Source organism: Protopterus annectens, chromosome 2.part0 (assembly GCF_019279795.1).
Source record: "Protopterus annectens isolate FY-2018-M chromosome 2.part0, PAN1.0, whole genome shotgun sequence".
Taxonomy (NCBI): domain Eukaryota; kingdom Metazoa; phylum Chordata; order Ceratodontiformes; family Protopteridae; genus Protopterus; species Protopterus annectens.
In genome coordinates this window covers 1,594,320,909-1,594,343,053 of record NC_056728.1, presented here as the reverse complement: position 1 = coordinate 1,594,343,053, position 22,145 = coordinate 1,594,320,909, and the positions used below count along the sequence as shown (strand labels likewise).

General features: G+C 38.0%; 1 protein-coding gene across 1 annotated transcript in view; it reads right to left on the bottom strand.

Annotated features, from left to right (window-relative positions):
* Positions 1-22,145, bottom strand: part of FAT4 (FAT atypical cadherin 4) — an 893,394-nt gene that overhangs the window by 169,359 nt on the left and 701,890 nt on the right. The window contains exons 7-8 of the mRNA XM_044061699.1: positions 9,847-10,027; positions 8,450-8,700 (exon numbers count right to left, since the gene is read on the bottom strand). Coding sequence (XP_043917634.1) covers positions 8,450-8,700; positions 9,847-10,027 — 432 coding nt within the window. The remainder of the gene's footprint in view (positions 1-8,449; positions 8,701-9,846; positions 10,028-22,145) is intronic.

Here is a 22,145-nt window from a genome sequence, read left to right as displayed (position 1 = left end):
CTCGGTACGTAAAAATCTGTTGCCAATCATTAGCAGACCGGAGTTCCGCTGTGGCGACCCCTAACCGGGAAAAGCCGAAAGATACAACATTTAGATCCATTTGTTAAGAGAGTCATTACTGAAAATGTTATTACTGTGGATATCCTTTTTTTTTGTTATGTATTGATCCATGTGTTTAACGGTAGGCGTGTTTGTATTTTTAGTAAGATTAAGATGTACAGTGATATAAAGCAGAATGCAACTTCTAAGCAGAAATTGCATAGGTACAAGTGAAATTCTTTCATGGAATGTTAATGAGTTTGTTAAGGGGAAAAAGGAAAAGAGAGTCTTGGTCTTCATACAAATTGCCAAACCTCATTCCATCTGTTTACAGGAGAGACACTTGAGTCATATAAATGCCAGTTACTTCTGAAGGGTATTTATGCTGAAGGCAATTACTCATCATGTCTCGTTGGATATAAAAGGGGAGTATGCATTCTGGGGTGCGCTGCCATCTTTTTTCAGTTCACAGATGTTTATAAAGACAAACTGAGGTGATATGTATTGCTGAAAAGTTTTATTACAGGACTGGCTTTCTCCCTTGTTAATGTACATTAGAGAGTCGATTATCCAAACGTCTATTATTCAAAATGTCAATTATCTGAATGCAGCCTTCCAAAGTTTTCAGGTAGGGAAAATCATAAAGTTGAATATGTAAATGTTATATGTAGTCACCTGTTCGTTTTTGAGCTTCTACTACAATAATTTTGTATTTACAGTAAATTTGTTTTATTTTTCTTGTTTAATGTTCATCAAAAATATTTTTAGTTTTTTATCCAGTTCAATTATATGTTTGATTATCCGAACAGTATGATTATCTAAACTACCCTAGGTCCCAATTAGTTTGGATAATAGACTCTCTACTGTATACCTATCCCAAGGACCAGCTCCTAGTGAAACTGAAAACCTTACTAGGGAATGGGTATCCTTGTGGCAGGGAATAATATTATGGGCATGAGAATGGAACTTGGTTATATCCCAAAATGAAGTACTGGGGGACCTCAGCAAAACTTTTCTATCCCCTTGGGTAGACTTTTCAGAATATATGTGTTTTTATTATGCATGATTGACTGCATAGTGTACTAAAGTTGCCCAACCAAACTTATACCTTTTATTTTCCTAATGGTGTTCTGAAGGATAGATAAGGTGATTATTACATGGAAAGACCAGGATGCCCTTCCCCCATATGTGTGTGTCATTCTATGCCTCTGACAGGCATAAACTACATATTCTTAACAGGTGGGCACAGCAGTAAGGTGTGGAAGCTCTATCTTCCTTTATGTAAAGGAGGTATCTTCATCGGTACACTAAAATGTCTGTTTCCTATGGAGACTTCTGCTGCAAAGCTAGTTAGTAAATATACTCCTGTAAAATGGGAGTCATTTAACATTTGATTAGCTAATTCGTTTCTGAAACTATGCATAATCGGCAACACTATCCCAATACTGAAGTAATACGTCCTACGTGACTGATTCAGCACTACCATAGGTCAGTGTTGTTTTCTGCCACACAGTTCACTATGGCTGCAAACAACTGGATTTTAGAGAGTGTGATCATGACCAACAACCACTGAAGGATGCCTTAGCATTATATCACCATATGTCTGTATTAGCTGATGTAGCAACAAATAGCAGTAACTAATGGATGCCTTTTTGGAAGGCATGTCCTTTAATGCAAACATTATGGCCAGTTTCAAGACTTTTCCACCTCAACAAAAATAATGCATACTGTGGGTATTCACTGTGGTGTAGCCCTGTGTCTGGTCTGATCAGAATCTACCCTGTAAACAAAGGGGCTCAGTGCTGAAAGGAAGGTACTGTGTGTCTCAGTCCTAGTAGCCTCACTGTGTCACTTTACATAGGTTCATAGGCATGTACTAGGCTAATAGCCCTGGGGCCTTTACAAGCCTAGCCCATAGGATTACCCTGGCATCATGCCACCCGACCTTAGTTCCCAGTGCCTTTGTCGAGTAAAGCCACTGAAGTGATCCCCAGGGTGAATTTTCTACTTCCCATCCATTCATCAAGATTTCTCTTGAAGAGGGCCAGTGAGGTGCTCTGCTTGACATGTATGGGAAGTCTATTCCATAGCATGGGCAGTCTCTGGTTATGAACCTGTCCCACCAGCATGTTCTGCTGATTGTGGTAATGAGGTTGAGGTCTCTGGAATGTGTGGTGTGGAGGGACTGGGATTTCTTTAGATGCAGCATTTCTAACAGAGCTGGGCCACACATGGCTTTGTAAGTCAAACAGAGATCGCTTCTAAGTAGGCGATATGAGACAGATAATAGTTGGAGTTTTTATTTAGTCTGACCATATAGGAAAAATGTTTAAGGCCTAGGATCCTCTTTGTGAGGTACTTTTGCAGCCTCTCCAGTTGTTACAGGTGTTTAGCGAGCTACATGCCAAATGGGGCATTGTACTCAATGACTGGCCTAATTAGGGAAGAGTAGAGGGAGACAATGACCTCTTTCTTCCTGGATGCAAAACCCTTAGTAATGAGATGTACCACATAGAAGGACTTTCTGACCACAGTGGCAATGTGGTGGTCAAAAGATAGGTTGCTGCCAACCTGTATTTGCAGATCTCTTATAAAGCCTTCTTTGTTCAATGGACTACCATCGATGTGCTAATTCATGGGAACCAGGAATTTTCCCAAAGGGGATGATGACACATTTTTGATATTGAGCTTAAGACCATAGTTCTGACACCAGTTGTTGGTCTCAGTGAGGCCTTTCTGGAGGATGTCAACATCACTCAGGGAGTTAATTATAGCTCCCAACTTGCAATTGTCTGCAAACCTTGTCAGCCAGAGTCCCTTCATGTTGGCCTGGACTTCAGATAAGTAGATACCAAACAGGAGAGGACCCAGAAGCGAACCCTTTGGGACTCCACTCATGACTGGTGGGCAGTCTGACTTGGAGTCGGCTACTTTCACACTGTAGGTTCTACCTGTGAGTCAGTTTGCAACCCACCTAGTGATATAGTGGTTGATGGCTAGCTTAGCGAGTTTTTCTATAATTCCTGATACATAAATACATATAAGCCTATCAAGAACTAATATATGGCTTACACAAAACCAGTGGTGGCTGGTGACTTCAAATCAAAGGGGGGCTGCAGGAGAAAGCCGAATGGGTGGGGTCAATGGGAAGGGGTGCAGACAACTAGAAAGGGGAGGAGCTATGCTGAAAACCACAAAAACTAAACTTTAATTAAATATGCTGCCCTAGGTGCCAAACCCTTATTATAAGAGTCCAATCAAGACAAATTAAGTGTAAAAGAATAAAAATATTTCAATGCATTGGCTGCTTGACAGCTTACTTAATATCTAGATGTAAACAAAAAGGTTGTGAGGCATGAAAAAATAAATTACTTTTCAATACATTACTGGAATGCCTGTCAAAATAAAGTATAAGAAAAACAAGCAGCACTCAACTCAAACCGCTTCTCCTTGCACTGCAGTTCTAATTATAATTTATATTCAGCTTTATTAAAGTAGCAAGTAACATGCTGAAAGTAGCAATCTCTGTGATGCCCCCACTTGTAAAAATGTTTTTTATCCAAAAAAGACCTGCTGCCTGACAACTATCTACTTGTTTCATGGGGAAAACCTGATCAAAGTAAAAAATGAAAAGCAAACAAGAAACAAGCTCAAGATACATTTCTTAAAGGATTACTGTACAGGTTATGGACCACACATGAATGGCATTCTGTTTAGTTTGCAGGTAAAGCCCTCAGAGATGACTGGAAGTCTCCAAGTGTAATGAGCTTCTTAAAACAATGTAATCCTGTCCTTTATTACAAATACTGTCATATGCATTTCAATACCCAAAGCTTATACATTATCTAGTTAAGTATTCTCTGCATGGCAAAAACAGAAAGGCTTCAATGTTGGCAATTCTTTAACAGTATGCTTATTAAAGCTTACTTGCATGTTATGATCTCAGACAAGCATACCTGATGGTCATTAAAGCATTGCTACTTGAAACACAGAGCAACAGGCACTTTGAGTACTAAGCATAAATCAACAGTACAAAAATATGACAGAAACCAGACCATTCTGCAAAATCAAGAACAGATGAAAAGCCACTGTAGTACTTGTGTCTACCTTGGATGGGGGGATACCCTGCACATTTACACTGCTCCTTGCCTTGCTTGGACACATCCAGCGTCACTACATGGGGGAGTGGGGTGCAACAAGTAGGTAGCAATTTGAAATGTCTCTGGCTGACTGTGATGGCCCTGACACATTTGTCATACCTCTCACCCTCAGAGCAAAGCCATACATAGAAGTGGGACAAAGGCCCAAAAATAAGGACAATTTTTAAATATTGCTCTTATAAACCTAGAAAGATAATACAATAGTAGGTCTTGCATTAGTATGAATTATCTGAATGGTATGAAATCTGAAACTCAAATGTCTGTCATTATTTTCTAACTTCAGTCTTTAATGATTTACCACTAATTTGCCAAAAAAAAAATTTTATGAAAAATGGACCAAAATGTGATGCAAAAATATAAAATAGCCACACAATACAGCTGGGAACCTGTCAAAGAAGGGACACTTTTTTAATAATAGTACTGCTAACTTGAGCAGCTGACAAAATAAAAGAATCTACATGCATTTCTGAAATAAAAGTATCTATAACTCTGATTATTACAGTTATTTCTTAATTGTAAACCCTCCACGTTTTCTTCCAAAATTGCTATTTTGCGGAGGGATTATTAGGGGAAGAGCAACATTTTGAGCCAAATTCGGGGACAGTTGAGAGGTTTGGCTATGCCTAATTCTATAAAGCAATTTATTTGCATGTACCTCTCAACCTGTTAATGCAATAAATCTGGACAAGGCCAAATATATTGGGGGAACATATAAACAGTACTAAAAATTGCTCTTGTATAAACTGAGACAGTTGATAGAATAACAGGTCTTACTTTAGCATGCATTTTTCTGAAGGTTATGAAGTCTGAAACTCAGTGTGTCATTATTTAGTGACTTAATTCCTAAATTATTTTCCAGAAAACCACAAATATGAGGAACAAACCAAAAATAAGAAGCAGAAATCTATTCATTCTGTGAAAATCAGGACAGTTGGGAGGTATACTTCAGCTGGGGCTGTCTGAGTTTGCTGCCCTTCCCCCTCACAAAATCATGGTCAAATGGAGCCCTCCCCCCTGCAGCCATTCCAATGATCAATTACTTGGCTATTTCACTCCATTTACCATAAACAGTAATGTGCATACTGCTTTACTTCTATGATGATTTGGATTTCATTTGAAAGTTTTATTTTGCATTTTACAGCACAAACACTAAGACATCTGCTAAACAAAGCAACGCAGTCTCACAATGAAAACAGGCTTAGCATTAAAAACTTCTCTGCCCTTGAAACTCACATTCAATGAAACAGCATTGAAACCCACATTCAAAGAAAATACATTTTGCCAGTGGCAGATAAAGATTAACTTTGGGCTGTTTTCAAATCATAGGCCCCTTGCACATGAATCATACATGTGCTCTTTGATACACCTTCCTGATTCTACTAAATTATATTCCTTGTACAATACAGTTGTTAGACGCATTTTAAATTTATTGTTTTGAACATTTTTCCAGTAAACAATGAAACAAAATGCATGCACCAATGACAAACCTACCCAATTCTGAACATTTCCATCATAAAAGTCTACTCAACCTTCTACATTCCACCAGTATCAGTAAATATGCACAATCTCTAAAGTAGTAAAAGTCAACTAAATAATTCCACATTAAAGAAATCTGTAACAATGAAGAGGTTGCTGCTAGCAAACAACTTTATATGTCACTGTTAATTCATCTACAAATAAAGTGCCTGTTGCCCTTGAGGAATAAATTGCCTATGTTGCATGCATTAAAAAAATAAGCTAGTAATATTGCAATAGGGACTGTATGGCAAACTGATAACAGGTTCAGGTTCATAGTTACTACTCTAGGTATCTTTGCCAAAAAGGACTGCAGCATCCACCCACTTTACAACACAGTACAGTATCAGCAATGCATCTGTCTACTGTGGGAGTAGAACCCACAGCCTTCTGCATCAAAAGCAAGTATATTACCTGTTGTGCTATTAATGCAAGCAGACTCAGAATAAGCAGCACTAAAGTTTTGTTCCCCTGCAGCTCACAGCTCCTTGTAAAATCTACTCGACAGGCAGTTGTATCTCTGAACTTTGCAGCACAAGAAATCTGGAAAAAGCCGAAATTTATTGGTGGGGGGGACAAAAGCCCAAAAACCAGGGACACATTTTAAACATTGCTTGTATAATATTGGAAAGTTGCTAGAATAAAATGCTGTGTTACCACCATACATTTCACTGCCGCGTCTTTAACCCAGGGGACCCTGTGCAAAACAGTCAGAGAAACATACTACTATGCCAAATCAGCTGTTTTGTAAAAGAGAGGAAGACAAACTTAAATGGCTACCATTTAGTGAATTCAGTTCTCAGCATAGCTGTCAACCTCTTGGCACAAAACACCCAAACAGAGCCAATAATGGGAGGGATACAGCTCCCAAACCTATTCAATGAATTCAGTTCTCACTATAGCTCTCAACCTCTTAGCAAAAAAACATGTGGACAAAGCCAGTAATGGGGGGAATACAGCCCCCAAACATTCAATGAATACAGTTCTTACCATAGATAACTCTCAACCTTAGCACAAAATACCTGGACAAATCTAATAATGGGGGAATACAGTCCCAGATGACTAGTGGTGGTTTATCAGCAGAAATACTGATATGCAGGCTTTTGATGCATTCCAGCTGAAGCCTGCATTGGCAGTTATATCTGTTGGATTGTGCTAGCCCTTAGCACCACTACGTGTGTGTGTGTGTGTGTGTGTGTGTGTGTGTGTATATATATATATATATATATATATATATATATATATATATATATATGGATTTGTATCACTTCACTGAAAGAGCGTTTCACTGACACCCATTTCACTGAGATCAAATCACCTAAAGTTCATTTCACCTAAAACTCATTTCACCTAAAACTAATTTCACTGGCAAGTAGTACTCTAAGTCAAGTCAAAGACATATGTCATTTTCCCCACTGCAGTGTGATCCTGGTGTTAGTATATACTCACAGTTCTCATTCAGAGATATATCTTACACTATACTAAGCACCACCACAACTAACTCCAGGGTCAACAAACATCAGCATCAGTCATAAATGAAATGATGTGTAAAAGGATAACATTCTATGTCCCAGATGAGTAGATTCAGCTAGTGGCTCTGGAAGGATGACCTGATTGCAGTATGTTTCTCACAGAAGCAGGAAGCATACCCTTAGTCAATACCACTTAAGTGTCAGCTGTTGGTGACATCACAGGCATGAGAAATTGGAATAGTTATAGCCTAAACAGAAAATTCCCAACTCCCCAAAGTCAGAAGAATGTCCACTCCCAACATTCAACCCTCACCCTAAAGAGGAATGAATAGGCTGAGAGAATTTTGCTACTACAGAGAGAATGCACTGACTGACCAAACAGAAGAAGAGAGGTTTTGATGATTAGCTATGGATGGCATTAATTTGCCTTTACATAGCATATTAGAAGTTGTCACATAGACAACATTTTCTCTTTAACTGTAAATCCAGAATTATTAGTGATGACAGAATTTATTTACTGAATACACTTTGGTGATCAAGTTAGCCATCAGTAACAGTGGTAATTTACACAGGAAACCACATAGAAAAATCCCAAAATTGTCACTACATTTACATACAATGATACATGTGTATTAGTATGTCTGAAAATTCTACTAATTTCACAGTTCTACAATATGTGGTACAAAGTGTGTTTCTAGAATTAGCACTATTAAACAGCTTTTATATGAAATCATTATAAATTGTTTATTGGATTGTTTTTTATTCTAAGCAAACAGCTTAAGAAATAAACAAAAATATACATTATCTGCAGATATATGTAAATAAGCAAAATCAGTTTGCAAAGACTGTATAAGTAGAAAGAAAACAAGTGATAAACATAGTATTATTGTATAGAAATTATTGCTTATGTTAGGAATAATAAAAAAGTTCAAATTTAACCCTGATGCAAGTATGATGTAATTCTTTCAATGAAGGGAAAATTGTTTTATGAAACATTGGGAACAATCAATATAAGACTGAGTAATGACAGATGAATGAATATCAACACGTGGAATTTTCTGAATATCCTTAATCATGACATGTTGAATAATGTAAACAAATAACACTCAGTCATACTCACTACAAACAATCTGCACAACATAAGTTGGCAAGACCAAAATAACTTAGATTTCAACCTGAAACACTCACAAAGTATCAAGTGGCAAGCATGTCATGTACAGATTAAAGCAGTGGAACTTACAGATGTAATGACATTGTACTTACCAGCACTGGTAGGTGCTGGGATGTGAGTGACATATGGATGATGATGGAACTTGGGAGGGTTGTCATTGATATCATCTATGGAAACAAACACAGTAGCCGAGCTGGACATAGCCTGTGGAGATCCACCATCTGTTGCAACAACTACAAGTGTGTAATTTTCCTGTCTTTCCCTGTCCAAAAGTGTGCTGGTGATGATCTGTCCAGTAGATGGATTAATGGAGAATTGCATGTTTCCACCAGTAAGGCTGTAACTGTTCAATATTGAAAAGAAATGCATCAGCAAAATGCACTACATAGAATATGCACAAAATATGGAAGTGAGTTGAAAAATGAATAGAAATTTAGATCTTGTGAACTACATAAATCTGAATCTATGACTTATAATCACTCATCTTTTTAATTCTCTACTAATATCTACTAATATCAAAATATGATCTGTATATTACATTTACTTTCTTTACTAAAAACCCATATCAGGTCGTGTGAAAATAATGAGCATATCTGAAAACATATACTGAGTGATATAAATCACTCACCAGTCACTAAGTCATATGCTATTAATAGCTTCCCTGCTGTTCCATATGGAATTTTAATCATCTAAAGAAAGCAGTTAATAACATGCCATCACACAGTTAACACAAAATCAAATTCTTCTCATATAGAATGCACAAGGTTAAGACTGTATCAGTGCATTTGATAATATAAAGTTATTATTAACTTTCCATCTGAGTGCTTAGTGAAAAAAAAAAACAAATGTGTTCTGAATGTTTCATCTATCAAAAAAAAGTGATTACTTATTATCATAGTCAGTTTATCCCCAGAATTTTATTCTTAAGCTTTCTCTCCATGATAAACAGTACATTTGGTTCCTAGACAAAAAATAGTATATAATCTAAAATCCTATACATATAAAATACAGATGACTTTAAAAATGTAAGACCATTTCAAGTTCTGGCTTAACCTTACTTATGTAATTAAAATAACTGCTGCATGATAAACAAAACAGTCATTTTTGTTAAAGTATGAGCAAACATTTTTGAAAGAGTTGAAAACTCTTATAAAAGCAATCAAAATATAAAAATGATTAGCCTCATGTAGAAATTCAACTGACCTCTAACTCTATTGAAAACACAACTGCTGAAAATTTGACAGATTAGTTCAAGTTATAGATAAAAATCCTTAAATTAATAACCAAATGTCCTGTGTTTATTTAGGCATATATGAAACTGAACTGTGTAGTATTTAGCTTGTCATAAGTATTTAATGTCTTCATTAGTTTGCTGAGCTTACAAGAAACCTCTCCTAATTACGGAAGCATTAATAACACAAAGTACCTTAACCTCAATTGAACAACTGCCTTTTGCTGAAAAAAATCACAACAGGACGAACATATTTACCTGATGACTGCATTTGTGCCTACATCAGCATCTGAAGAGTTTACCAACAGGACATCTGTTCCAGTGAGTGCAGCCTCTGAAACACTAGCATAGTACTTGCCAGATGCAAACATAGGGACATTATCATTTATATCTGTTACAGTAATGGTAATAATTCCAGTGCCAGTTAGGGCAGGAGTTCCTGTGAATATAATGAAAAACATAATGGAAAAAAAAAAACATTAGCAGGGATAGCTGTATTCTGAAGAGATCATATCATCTGTGCATATTAAATTAATTTACAAAAAGTAAAAAAAAAAAAAAAGGTAATCACAACAGGAACTATGAGGCAACAGTATCATTTCTTCAGCAAAAACTAATGATTGACAGAACTGCCAGTATGAATCAATCATAGTAAGGGCACAAATCTAAGAAATATGGAAAATGCATCATAAATTGAATTATTTGTAGAATGGCCAAAAGTGTCCCTGAGAGAGATAAAATCCTCCCTTATAGAAAAAAAAGCATCCCTGAAATTCACAAAATGTTAATTTAGAAAGAAATCTCATATTGAATACCTTTCTTTCTTAAGTACAAAAAAAAAAGAAAAGAAAAAAAAGCATTAGAACAATTACAATTTGCTGAACTTCTGTGGTTGTTAAGGTTACATCACATGACTGAATCTTCAAAAGACTGTTAAATATGGAAAGGACAATGCCTCTCACTTTATAAGACCAGCACTGCACCTCTTATTGCTACATTTTATGCAACATGACCTTCCAGTAGTATAGCTGCATCAAGAAAGCTTCAAGAGATCTGTAGAAAAGAGTGCAACACACAGAATATACAGTAACTAGCATAGGTGAAAATATCCGAGGAACAAACACAACTGCAAATATTTATACTGTAGACATTTATATGACATAGACAACAAGATACATGGTTTTCCTAAGACAAGCTGCAAATTAGGACTGTTTCTAAACACAACTGCTTCAACATCCACCTATTGCACATTGGGCCAGCAATGGATTATGATGCAGATAATCAAATGAAAAATAAATCTGTTATTCGATACTTCATTACACAAATTTATTTCCCAAAGACAGTTCCAAAAGCACTGATGCAAATACGGGACACATATACATCAGCAAATCTTTCAGAAATGGGAATATAGTGGCAGGAGTTCTCTATATACATTTAGGCTAGCCACACAAATTTTGTTTGTAGTCTACACAATAACAAAAGCAAAATATCCTAAGTAAAATGAAAGACATTTGTTTGATGTATTCTACTTTAAAATGGAAGAAATACATTTTAATTTTGTTTCTTAACATTGTTGTGAACTTACAAAATGTTCCTCACTAGCCTCCACCACCAGCCTGTGATCAGTGGTGTCAGGTTGTTGATGGTAACAGCAAGCTGAAGAAGGGTCTCCTGCCTAAAACACGAATATGATTCAGCACTCCTTAGAAATGTAATTAGTCATGAGAGCCGCATTGTATTCTTGAGACCCGATAGTGTGAGTTCTGAAATAATGACGAATTAAGTCCAGTTTGGGGGGAGGATATATACAAAGTCTGAAACTGCTGTATCTGATAGAATTCTCACATTTTGATACAGCAAACTCAAGGTTAGTATACATAAGTAGTTGGTGGTACAGAATTGCTCAGGCTTGCTCCCCTGCATAAAAAATGCTTTTAATAAATAAGAGGATGTTTTGCAGTTTGCTTTACACCTGCAGAATCATGCTTATTTTTTCAGAATTTTTTGACTCAGTTGCACAGTCTCAAAAATCTTATAGGGGATTAACCTCAAACTGTAGTCTTCTTTCTGAATTTCTACCTAACTGTATTCTTTCATTGTAGTTTCTCCCTAATCTGCCCTCATCCACGGCTACCAGTAGCAAAACCACAGTTTCAAGCATAGCAGCCCTAGGCATGCTGTTTGTTTTACATATATTCTTTTCATAAATAGGAGAAAGGGAAAAAGTCAAACAAAATTATATGTATCCTGCTGGAAAAATAAAAATAATGCTTGTTTCTAAACCTAGAGCTATGTTAACACTGACTGCTTAATGGTAATGTAGGTCTTTTTTATACATTAATTTATTTATTTAACATTTGTTAACCAGGTTGGTCCAACTGAGCCAAAATTTAGCCCATTTTCAGTGGAGACTGAGGAGAAAAGCTCCAGAGCATAGCCATAACTTTAGTATTACATAGTTATTGTAATCACAAAATAAAGCAGAAATACAGCAGGGAACATAAACAATATAATACTAACAAACTCGGAGATACTTGTGATCACAGTACAAAAAATACATACATGATAATAGAAATGTTACATGGAATAGGTATACAAACTTGCTATGACTGTTTTTATTTGTTATATTTTTTTTTTCAGAAATGATGGGTAGAAAAAAAGCTGAGTGTAGTGTTAGTAGCAAACAAGAAAGTAGTAAGGTGAGGACTGATTTAGTAGAAAGAAGATAAAAAGTGGGGATATTATATATATTTACATGGGTTGTAGTGGCCTGGCTTGTAGAGTAGAGAAAACAGGCATAGAAAAAAACAGTAAATAAAGTACAAGAGAAAAAGTCTTGTGCAGGGAACTGTTAACAGAAGGGGTGTGGAAGAAATTATATAGGGTCATGACAGTGGCAGGACTTAGTTGAAGTAAGACTCATTTGAGCTCTTTTTTGAAGTGTAAGGGGTGGGAGATGGTTCTTATGTATGAAGGGAGTTTATTCCAGGCTTGGGCTACAGTATGTTTGTAAAGTAGTTTTCCAATGTTTCTGTTGGTTTATGAATGACAAGGAGTTGTTGATTGGGTGTACGTAGGGAATGGTTGGAAATGTTGTAGGAGACGAAGGAGGAGAGAGAGGGGGAGGATGTAGGTTTGTATAGAATGTAGTGTAGAATTCAAAATTGTGTCAGTTGGAGTTGTTGGAGAAATTCTAGTCATTGGAGTTTGTTGAGAGCAAGGCAGTGGTGTGTGTTGTGTGGTAAGTTAGTGCCAAATCTGGCTATTTTGTGGTATGTTTGTTCTAACTCAGATAAAAGTATAGACTGAATGCTAGTAAAGAGTGGAGCTGCATAGAGAAGAGAGAGGAGGAGGAGTGCATGAGCCAGGGAGAGTTTAGTGGCAGAGGTAAGGAATTTCTTATTTCTGTATAATAGACTGAGTTTTTGATGTGTTTTTTAATACTTTGCTGGATGTGAAGGTTAAATTTTAATTCATCAATAATGGTTCCTAAAAGTTTAATGTGGGGAGTCTGCTTTAATGGAGGTCATGTCAAGGGATGTAATAACAAAGATGGATTTATGGTGTGATAGAGGTCGAGGTAGGAATAGCAAAAGTTTACCCTTTTTAGGATTTAAGATAAGCTGGTTGTCAGACAGCCATTTTTCAATGGCCAGAAAAGAATCTTTGATATGTGTGCGTAAATGAGAGATACTGTTTAAGATGGTAATGAGTGTCAAATCATCTGCATATTGAATAAGGATAGACTGCAAGCAGTGTGGAGGTCATTGGTGAAGATATTGAAAAGTAGAGGTCCAAGGATGCAGCCTTGGGGGACACCTGTTTTAATGGGTAGGAAAGAGGAACAGGAAGTGAGCCATCTGACTAAACTGCTGCCTATTGGAGAGCTAACTTGTGAACCAACCAAGAGAAGGTCTAGAGAGGTTGAAATTGGACAGTTTAAAAAGAAGTAAAGGGTGAGAAACAGTATCAAAGGCTTTACAGAGGTTGAGAAAAAGGCAGGATACCAGTTGGTTGTTGTCTCTGGCCTCAGCTACAGTTAGTATGGGTAAAAGATAACAGTGCTGTGGCAGTGTTATGGTTTGGCCTGAAGCCATGTTGAGAGGGATTTAGCAAGTTTTCTTGGAGAAGATAATTCATAAGCTGAGTGTGATACATTTTTCAAGTATTTTTGATAGAGGAGACAGTATAGCTATGGGTCTATAGTTAGATGGGTCTCTAGAATTTCCATTTTTGTGTAATGGGATAGTGTAGAAGGATTTCCACATATCTGGGACTATGGTCTCTTGTATGGATCTGTTGATTAATAGAGTTACAGGATAGGCAATGGGTTTGGCAGCTAGTTTGAGGAAGGTGGGAAGTAGGTTGTCTGCAGAGGGGGAGCAAGGTTTGAATTTGAGAAGTAATGATTTGATATAAGCAGTGGAGACTGGTTTAAAGGAGAAAAGGTTTTTGCTGTGAGGGACAGAAGAGGTGAGGGGGGTCAGAGTTGTGGTTGGTATGAGTTAGTTTTTGGATAGTATCTGTGAAGTAGCTGTTAAGAAGGGTGGCAATTTCTAGCTGTGTATTATTAGGGAAAGGGGTAAGAGTGGAAAGGTTTTGGGGATGAAGAATTTTATTAACTGCAGACCAAAATTTTTGTGGATTAGATTTTCTAATGAATTGGGGTGAGGTATAAAAGTTTTTCTTATCATTGTTTATTAGTTTTTTGGAGAGGTTCCTGAGTTCTCTACAGTTTTGGAGCAGAGATGGTGTTTTGGTTTTAACCCATGCTTTCCAAGCACTATCCCTTTTATGCATAAGGGATTGTGTTTCCTTAGAGAGCCAGGGAGCATGGTTGGCTTTAATTCTGATTCTCCTAAGTGGGGCAAGGGAGTTGAGAACGTCAGGAAATATGTGATTAAACTTTATATGGCTTCACTGAGAGGGAGCTGCTGGAGGAAGGACCAGCTGATGTTAGATAGTAAGGAGTTAAATTAGAGAGTTAACAACAGTCTCTACATGAGTGAGTTGAAGTGCTTGGAGACAGAATCTTTGGATATGGATAGGAAAATGATCACTCTTGGTGTCAGATAAGGTTTAGGGATTGTGATAAAGATTAGGGGGTGTTAGAATCCAATCAAAAGCTGGGATGGTAAGAGAAGTTTTTGTACATGCGTGTAGGTGATGTCACTCGTTGGTGGAAACCATGTAAGTTAATACTGAGTTTTGGAGAGTCTGTCATTGGCTTGGACCAGTCAATATTAACATCTCCAAGGATGACAGTTTCATAAGGTATAATGTGAGAGAACCAGGACAGGATATGCTCAAGGGTGGGGGATATTGTTGCCAGGTGGAATGTATATAGAGGCAATGGTGAATTTTTTTGTGTGAGTTTAGGTGACACTTCAGAATAAGTAGTTCAACAGGGTGGAAGTTAGGAACAGGAATGGTAAGGGGTGAGAGGTTAAGCTGATAAGAAAAGAGAATGGCAATGCCACTATCTTTTTTGTTATTCTTTCGGAGCAGAAAATGATTTAACCGGGTGGTACAATTGCAGTGTTAGCGATGGAAGGTTTTAGCAAGATTATAGATAGGGCATGTGTGGGGTGGTATGGGATATCCAGGCATGGAGTTCAGAAGTTTTGTTGACAATGCTTTGGGAATTCAGGGAGTAGATAGAAATGTTTTTCAGGCAGGAGGTGGTAGGGTTTGGCGGGAGGGCTGAAGAAGGTTTAAGAGGGGAGGAGGAGATGAAAGTTGAGGCATTGTGATAGGCAGGTTGAGATGGGGTAGTGGGGCCAGGGTTGGGGTGGATGACACTGGAGAGAAGTCAGGTTATTGTGGGTATATTAAGGAGTGCATTGGGGGTAAAAGGTGATGTACTGTGATTTAGGTTTAAAGCTAATAGAGGTATACTCCAGTATCTTAAATTTCAGGAGACAAACATTAGAGAAGTTATAAAGAGATGGGGAGATTTTGAAGGAGTATCTGTTGTCTTTGAAAGTTAGGTTGATTGAGGCTGTGGGAGATAAACTTGGGTGAGAAAGTTGTTCATGATATGATGTTAAAACTGTGAGAAGGATCAGTAGTGGGAGGGTAAGATAGACATGGATATTGTAAATGCCCTGGAGTAATGGATAGGGTGGGGTGGGTGGTGTGGAAGTAGTATGTAGTTGTATGTGAGTAATCTCATGGAGGGGAGAGGTTATGGAGAGGAAGTGGGAGTTAATTGGTATAGCAATGGAGGAAGGGTGTGGTTGTTAGTGTATAAGTTTAATGAAAGAAGAGGTGGTCGGGGATGGGGTAGGGTAGGGGAAAGGAGCAGGCTAGCACCAGTTCTCAAGGTGCAAGTAGCACTCAAGAAACAATCACCCACCTTGAAACTTGAAGGAAGGTGAAGTGCCTTTGCTAAGGTAAATCTTGAAACATAAGAGTAGTCATGGATATTTTAGCACATAGTGCTGTATCACCCTACACAGTTATGTCTACACTTAGCGATATGATGTCTTTGGAAGTAGTCCAAAAGATAAGATGAAATAGGGTGGTTATGTTACTAAGTAAAAGAGTGTAGGGATAAAACATGGCTGATAAAGCAAATGTTTACCTAAGTAGAGAGTGGTGGGGGTGGGGGAGCACTATGCTCATATGTATGTAGTGTTTTGGCCAGAATAACATCTCAGGGTGGCATGCTCTCCACTAAAACTTACATACAAGAACAAAAACCACTAAAATGTCCACATTAACCCAAAAGCTTTGCATGTACTTAGTTTAGCTGCATGTATTCATTAATTGTTGAGCAGGATCCATACTATGCATTGTTCGCTGTACAGCTGACTCTAGGAAAAGTATAGCACTGCAGTGGTTATTTTGGAGGGGATAACTGAAAAAGCAAAAGGACAGAGGTAGATTGCAAAGTTGTCAGATCTTATTATAGGGTAAACATAAAGGCAGAGACAGGCAAGGAGAGAGGAGAATAGAAAGCGATAAATTACTGTAGAAATAGACTTTAAATACAGGTGACTAGCACTAGATTGATATAGATAGTACAGCTGTAAGAGTTTAACAGTAATGCCAACTTCTTGAAGGTGGCTAAATAAGGTACAGGCTCATTACAAGGCAAATGCTTTTAGAAAAAACACACCACAGCTTACATCAGACCAAAGATTTCAGTAGCAGCCTATTATTACAAATATAGCATGTAAATGATGGGAGTACTATTCAATGATGTCGGTATAGGTGTAATTAATTCCCACAAGGTGTTATAAAATGACCGCAATTTAACACTTAATACTGGAAGGTCTTTGCTAATATTAGTATAAGTAGGTCCTAGCAGTGAATCTTTACATTACATGTAGAGCAGTAAGAGGTTCTCCTGTTTGATTCTCGGCTGGATTGCCTTCTGTGTGGAGTCAGCATGTCCTCCCCGTGGTCAAGTGGCCACCGAAAGACATACGTGAATGGGTGTGCCTTCGCTGAAGGTTGGGCATTGGGCTGGCAACTCGGCACCATAAAAAAAATCAACTGCCAATCATTAGCGGACCGGAGTTCCACTGCGGCAACCCCAACCGGAAAAAGCCGAAAAGACAAACAAACAAACATGAAGAGCAGTAAGACTATACATAAGAAATACTGTGTCTTTTCTAAAGATAATAGCAGCAACAGTAGATACAATGTACTGATACTAAGCAGTTAGACATAATGTTTCATGTGGCAGTTAGAAGTTAGATATTATGTTTCATCTGGCAAGTCATAATAGACAAATTGGCATTATTCTTTCTCACAAATCACTTACATCAGTTACATGGGGAGCATGCTGCACCATGAGGATGCTCAGGGAATGGGATATAGAAAGATGGTGCCAGTAGCAATAGGTAACTAAAATAACTTTGCACTGGATGTTTTCTGAGAAGGTGAGGGGTACTTAGACATGCATGTGTAGTAAAAAAGAATAAGTAAGACAAAGGCATTAACATACATTGAGCAAAAATAATTACTTTTAGAATGTATAATTATTATAATTACAATGTTATTTTAGAATTGCACAGATCCACACTGGAGAATTCAACTTCTGTATTTAATATAATTTATTAATTTTTAACACAGAATATTACATTCAAGTTGTTGACAGTAGTAGTTTATGTGTTCAAGAAACAGATGTCAATAAATTCACCAAGACTGAAGCACCAAAGGTGATACTTTACATCCAGATTGATAACACATAACAAAGAGTTGTGAAGGCAGACCCAGTTATAATCCTTTGCAACAGACCTTACACTTTTACAAAAGCTTTTTTTTTCCTGTAGGAAGACCAACCAATGAGTAGTCAGGATACAGTTTGATACTGCCAGAAATGAACTTTTACGTGACTTTTTTTTTTTTCAAATGACCTGCTTGCAGAAACATCACTTTGTCTCCATCATTAAGGAACCTGAGTATTTTTTGCCTTAGTGTCTTGTGTTAAATGCTAATAAGTCATTTCAAAGAGTAAGAAGTAAAGATCTAGGCCTAATGCCAGTTGAAAAACTAATTAACAATGTTAACTTTATCACTGTCTATTACAACTCTTGACAGAAATGTTAACTTCCATACTGTCTTTTAATCTAACTAGTCCTAAATTGCAAAACCCAGAGGTGTTTTCTAACTCATTATTCTTATGCGATTATATATTTATCATCTATTATTAGAGCTTTCAAACATCGTATTGCTGTAACAAAATATTATTTAAGATAAATAAGGATTCTCAACAGAGCAAGTTAAATTTCATGGAAAATCTCTTTAGCCAGGAAACTGAGATCAGCAGCATCTATATAAATCTTTGAAATTACTGTAGTTAGATTGTATACCTTGTTAGTAATACCACTTAATCAAAATTCTTGATATGAAGATATTTCATAAGTATTGATGGCTTTTTCTTTACCTGTTTCTTCTACTGTGTGATCTGTGATGACATCTGCAGACAAGTATTTGGATTTTCTGCTGATTGTTTAATTTGGTGGATGTAAGCAGAGAATAAGTGACCTAGGCAACTACATAAGCACTGCTATTTACAAAAAAAAATAAATAAATAAAGCAATAAGAATGAAAATGAAGAACTCAACATTTCTGGGGTTGTTAGTTAAAATGCTGATTTATTTTTCCCCAAACAGAACTGCATAGAAGTACAACACCGGTTTGTAAAGCTCTGTATTTGTAGAAACACATGCTGTAGATAATGCACAGCAGTTTTATGGGTTAAAAATCTAACAAAAATATAAACATCCATGTGGTAGAACTTAAATCATCCCAGCAATTATACTGGGTGGCTATGTATTTCCTCATTCAAAATATTGTTCACAATCCATAGCTATAAAAAAAATTGCCACAATGTGCATTAAAAGGCTCCAGTTTTCTTTCCTGGGTGATTCTGGGTGGTCATTTTGCAGGATGTTGACAGCATGGTTCTGTCTCTCTAAAAACACTGATATTCAGCATTCAAATTTGTGGTCTCTGGGATATAATCCAGTCCTCACCCACACCTACAACACTAGACTTGTACAGCAACCATACTCAGAATGTTTTCCTTATCAATTTTTGCATTATTTAGTTTTTGTATTTCAAATCTTACCAGCCTTGTACATGCAAATAATGCTCCCTTATCCTTGGACAGGAAAATAAAAATGTAAAGTTCTATTCATTTTACTGTTTTACTTTTAATGCATGGGCCTTCTCCCGAACTCAGTCCTTTCCAGTTGTTGTCCTTATTGGTTGAAACTGGTCTACACTTCAAGTTTCATGTCCTGCAGCAGAATCTTTAAAAGTTCACTTTAGAAGTATATGAAGAGATTGTCAGATATCTCCAGGCAAACTGCCATGACAAGAGAAGCCAAGAGCTGCTCGGTGAGTGCATCCTCTGGCCAAACACCATGGATGTTTTGAGGCTATAGATGTGGATATGTTGAATAGCTATACATCACTATAGCATGTTTCATAGCTATATGACTCATGTCCCTGATGTGTAAGTACCAGCAGTTAATCCAGGCAAGGTAGAAAAAGGGTGATATAACAGTAGTTGTGTACAAACAGAATGGCAAGATGCACATTAGAATGGTAAAGGGGAGAGGTAGTCATTACCAATCTATTGTGCAAAATGATGTCTGGCGTGCTTAATGTTAGCATGACACTTGTGGACTTCATAGCTTGTAATTGTGGATGACATCTTTCTTGAAGTTCAGTGCTAGACTGTAACTTCCAAATGCATCCAGGATAGCAATCAAATGTCAGTCCATACACTTCACAACTCTCCTTCTGTCACTCTGGAGTGTCCCCTTCAGGATAACTTCATGATGGTCACCGGCACAGTAATACTCAGTCATCATGATGTAAAGTACTTTAATAAAAGCTACAGACAGATGCCCCCAACAACTTCTGATGAGAAAATTCTACTTGATTCTGGAGACTAAGGCTTCTGCCTGATTCAGTGTGGTGGCTAAGGCTTCCACCTGATTTTATGTGGGGGCTAAGGCTTCCACCTGATTCTGTGTTGGAGTTAAAGCTTCCACCTGATTCAGTGTGCGGGCTAAGGCTTCTACCTGACTCTGTGTGGGGCTAAGGCTTCCACTTGATTCTGTGTAGCAGCTAAGGCTTCTATCTGATTTTATTGTGATCTAAGGCTTCTATCTGATTCTGTGTGAGGACTAAGGCTTCTACCTGATTCTGTGTGAGAACTACATTTCGCTCATTGAGACATTTGTTGTTACAGGCCATACAAGGTACATAGAAGGCAGCCATTTCACTTCACTTGACAGATCACAACCCGATTTTCAATCCACTCTTCAAATCCTGTTCCTTTATGGGAAGATAATTCACAAGCTCCATTAAGATAATTACAGCCTCATCTACAGACTGAGAGGTGAATGCTATTACCATCCATATTCAGCACTGAGAAGGTGGTATCCATAATATAGACAGGAGTTCATAGGTTCATAGGTTCATAGGTAGGTACTAGGCTATCGGCCCAAGGACCTACGTAAGTCTAGCCAACAAGGTTCCCTGGCTTGCGCCACCCAAGAAAGTTATTTTCCTGTGTCACTGTCGAGCAGAGACACAGAAGTGATCCCCAGGGTGTATTTCCTATTTCCCATCCACTCGTCAAGATTCTTCTTGAAGAGTGCTAATGAAGAACTTTGCTTGACATAGATGGGTAGCCTGTTCCAGAGTATGGGAAGTCTCTGGGACAGGAATTTATCCCTCCAACATGTCCTGTTTATTGTGGTGACAAGGTTTAGGTCCCTAGAGCATGTATCTCGGAGGGATTGAGATTTTTTTAGGTGTAGCATGTCCAACAGCTCTGGGTTTGACATAGCTTTATATGTTAGGCAAAGATCATCTCGGAGTAGGCGATATGCTATGGAGTAAAGCTGGAGTTTTTTGAGGTGGTCAGTGTAGGGCATTTGTTTGAGGCCAGTAATCCTCTTTGTGAGGTACTTCTGTGGCCTTTCCAGCTGCTGCAGATGTCTTGTGAGGTACATTCCAAAAGGGGCGTTGTACTCTATAATGCATCTAATGAGTGTCGAGTAGAGGTGAACAATGACCTCTTTTTTCCCTGGATGAGAACCCTTTTATGATGAGGTGTGCCATGTAGAAGGACTTCCTGACTACTATGGCAATGTGACTATCAAAGGACAGACTATTGTCCACCTGGGTCCCAAGGTCTCTTATCACACATTCGGTGTTAAGTAGATTGCTGCCTATGTGGTAGCTCATGGGTACAGAGTTTTTACCAAAGGGGATGGCACTGCACTTTTTGGCATTGAGTTTAAGGCCATGGCTCTTACACCAGACATCTTTCTCAGCAAGGCTCTTCTGTAGGACATCCACATCATTTGGGGACTTGACTATGGCTCCTAGTTTGCAGTCATCTGCAAACTTCATTAGCCAGTGGCCTTCTGTGTTAGCCTGTACTTCAGAGAAGTAGATACCAAACAGGAGAGGTCCCAGGACGGAACCCTGTGGTACTCCACTTGTCACTGCTTTGAGGTCAGATTTGGAGTCTGCAACTTTTACAGTGTGGGTTCTGTCAGTGAGCCAGTTGGCAACCCATCTTGTGACGTAGGGATTTATACCTAGTTTAGTGAGTTTAGCGATAATTCCAGAATGGGGGATGGTGTTGAAAGCCTTGGCAAGGTCAAGATAGGCTGTATGAACCACCTTACCCTCATCTACAGCTTTGGTGACTGCCTCGATCAGGTTCAAGAGGCATGGTCTGCCTTTCACAGACCCAAACTAGGTGGGATCCAGAGTTTGAAGGTTACCAATGTCTTTGTTTATAAGTTCCATGATGATACGTTCCATGGCCTTGCAGACCAGGCTCGTCAGGCTAATAGGTCGATAGTTCCTGGGATCAGTGTTGGCTCCCCCTTTGTGGAGTGGGATAACTGTTGCTGTGCACCTTTCAGTGGGCACAAAGCCTGATGTGAGGCTATTACTGAACATGGTGCTTAAGTGGGGAGCCAGTTCATTCTGAAGTTTGTGTAAAACACAGCCTGGGATGTTGTCCAGTCCCATGGATGTTGTGTCTTTGGCTTTAGAGAGTGCAG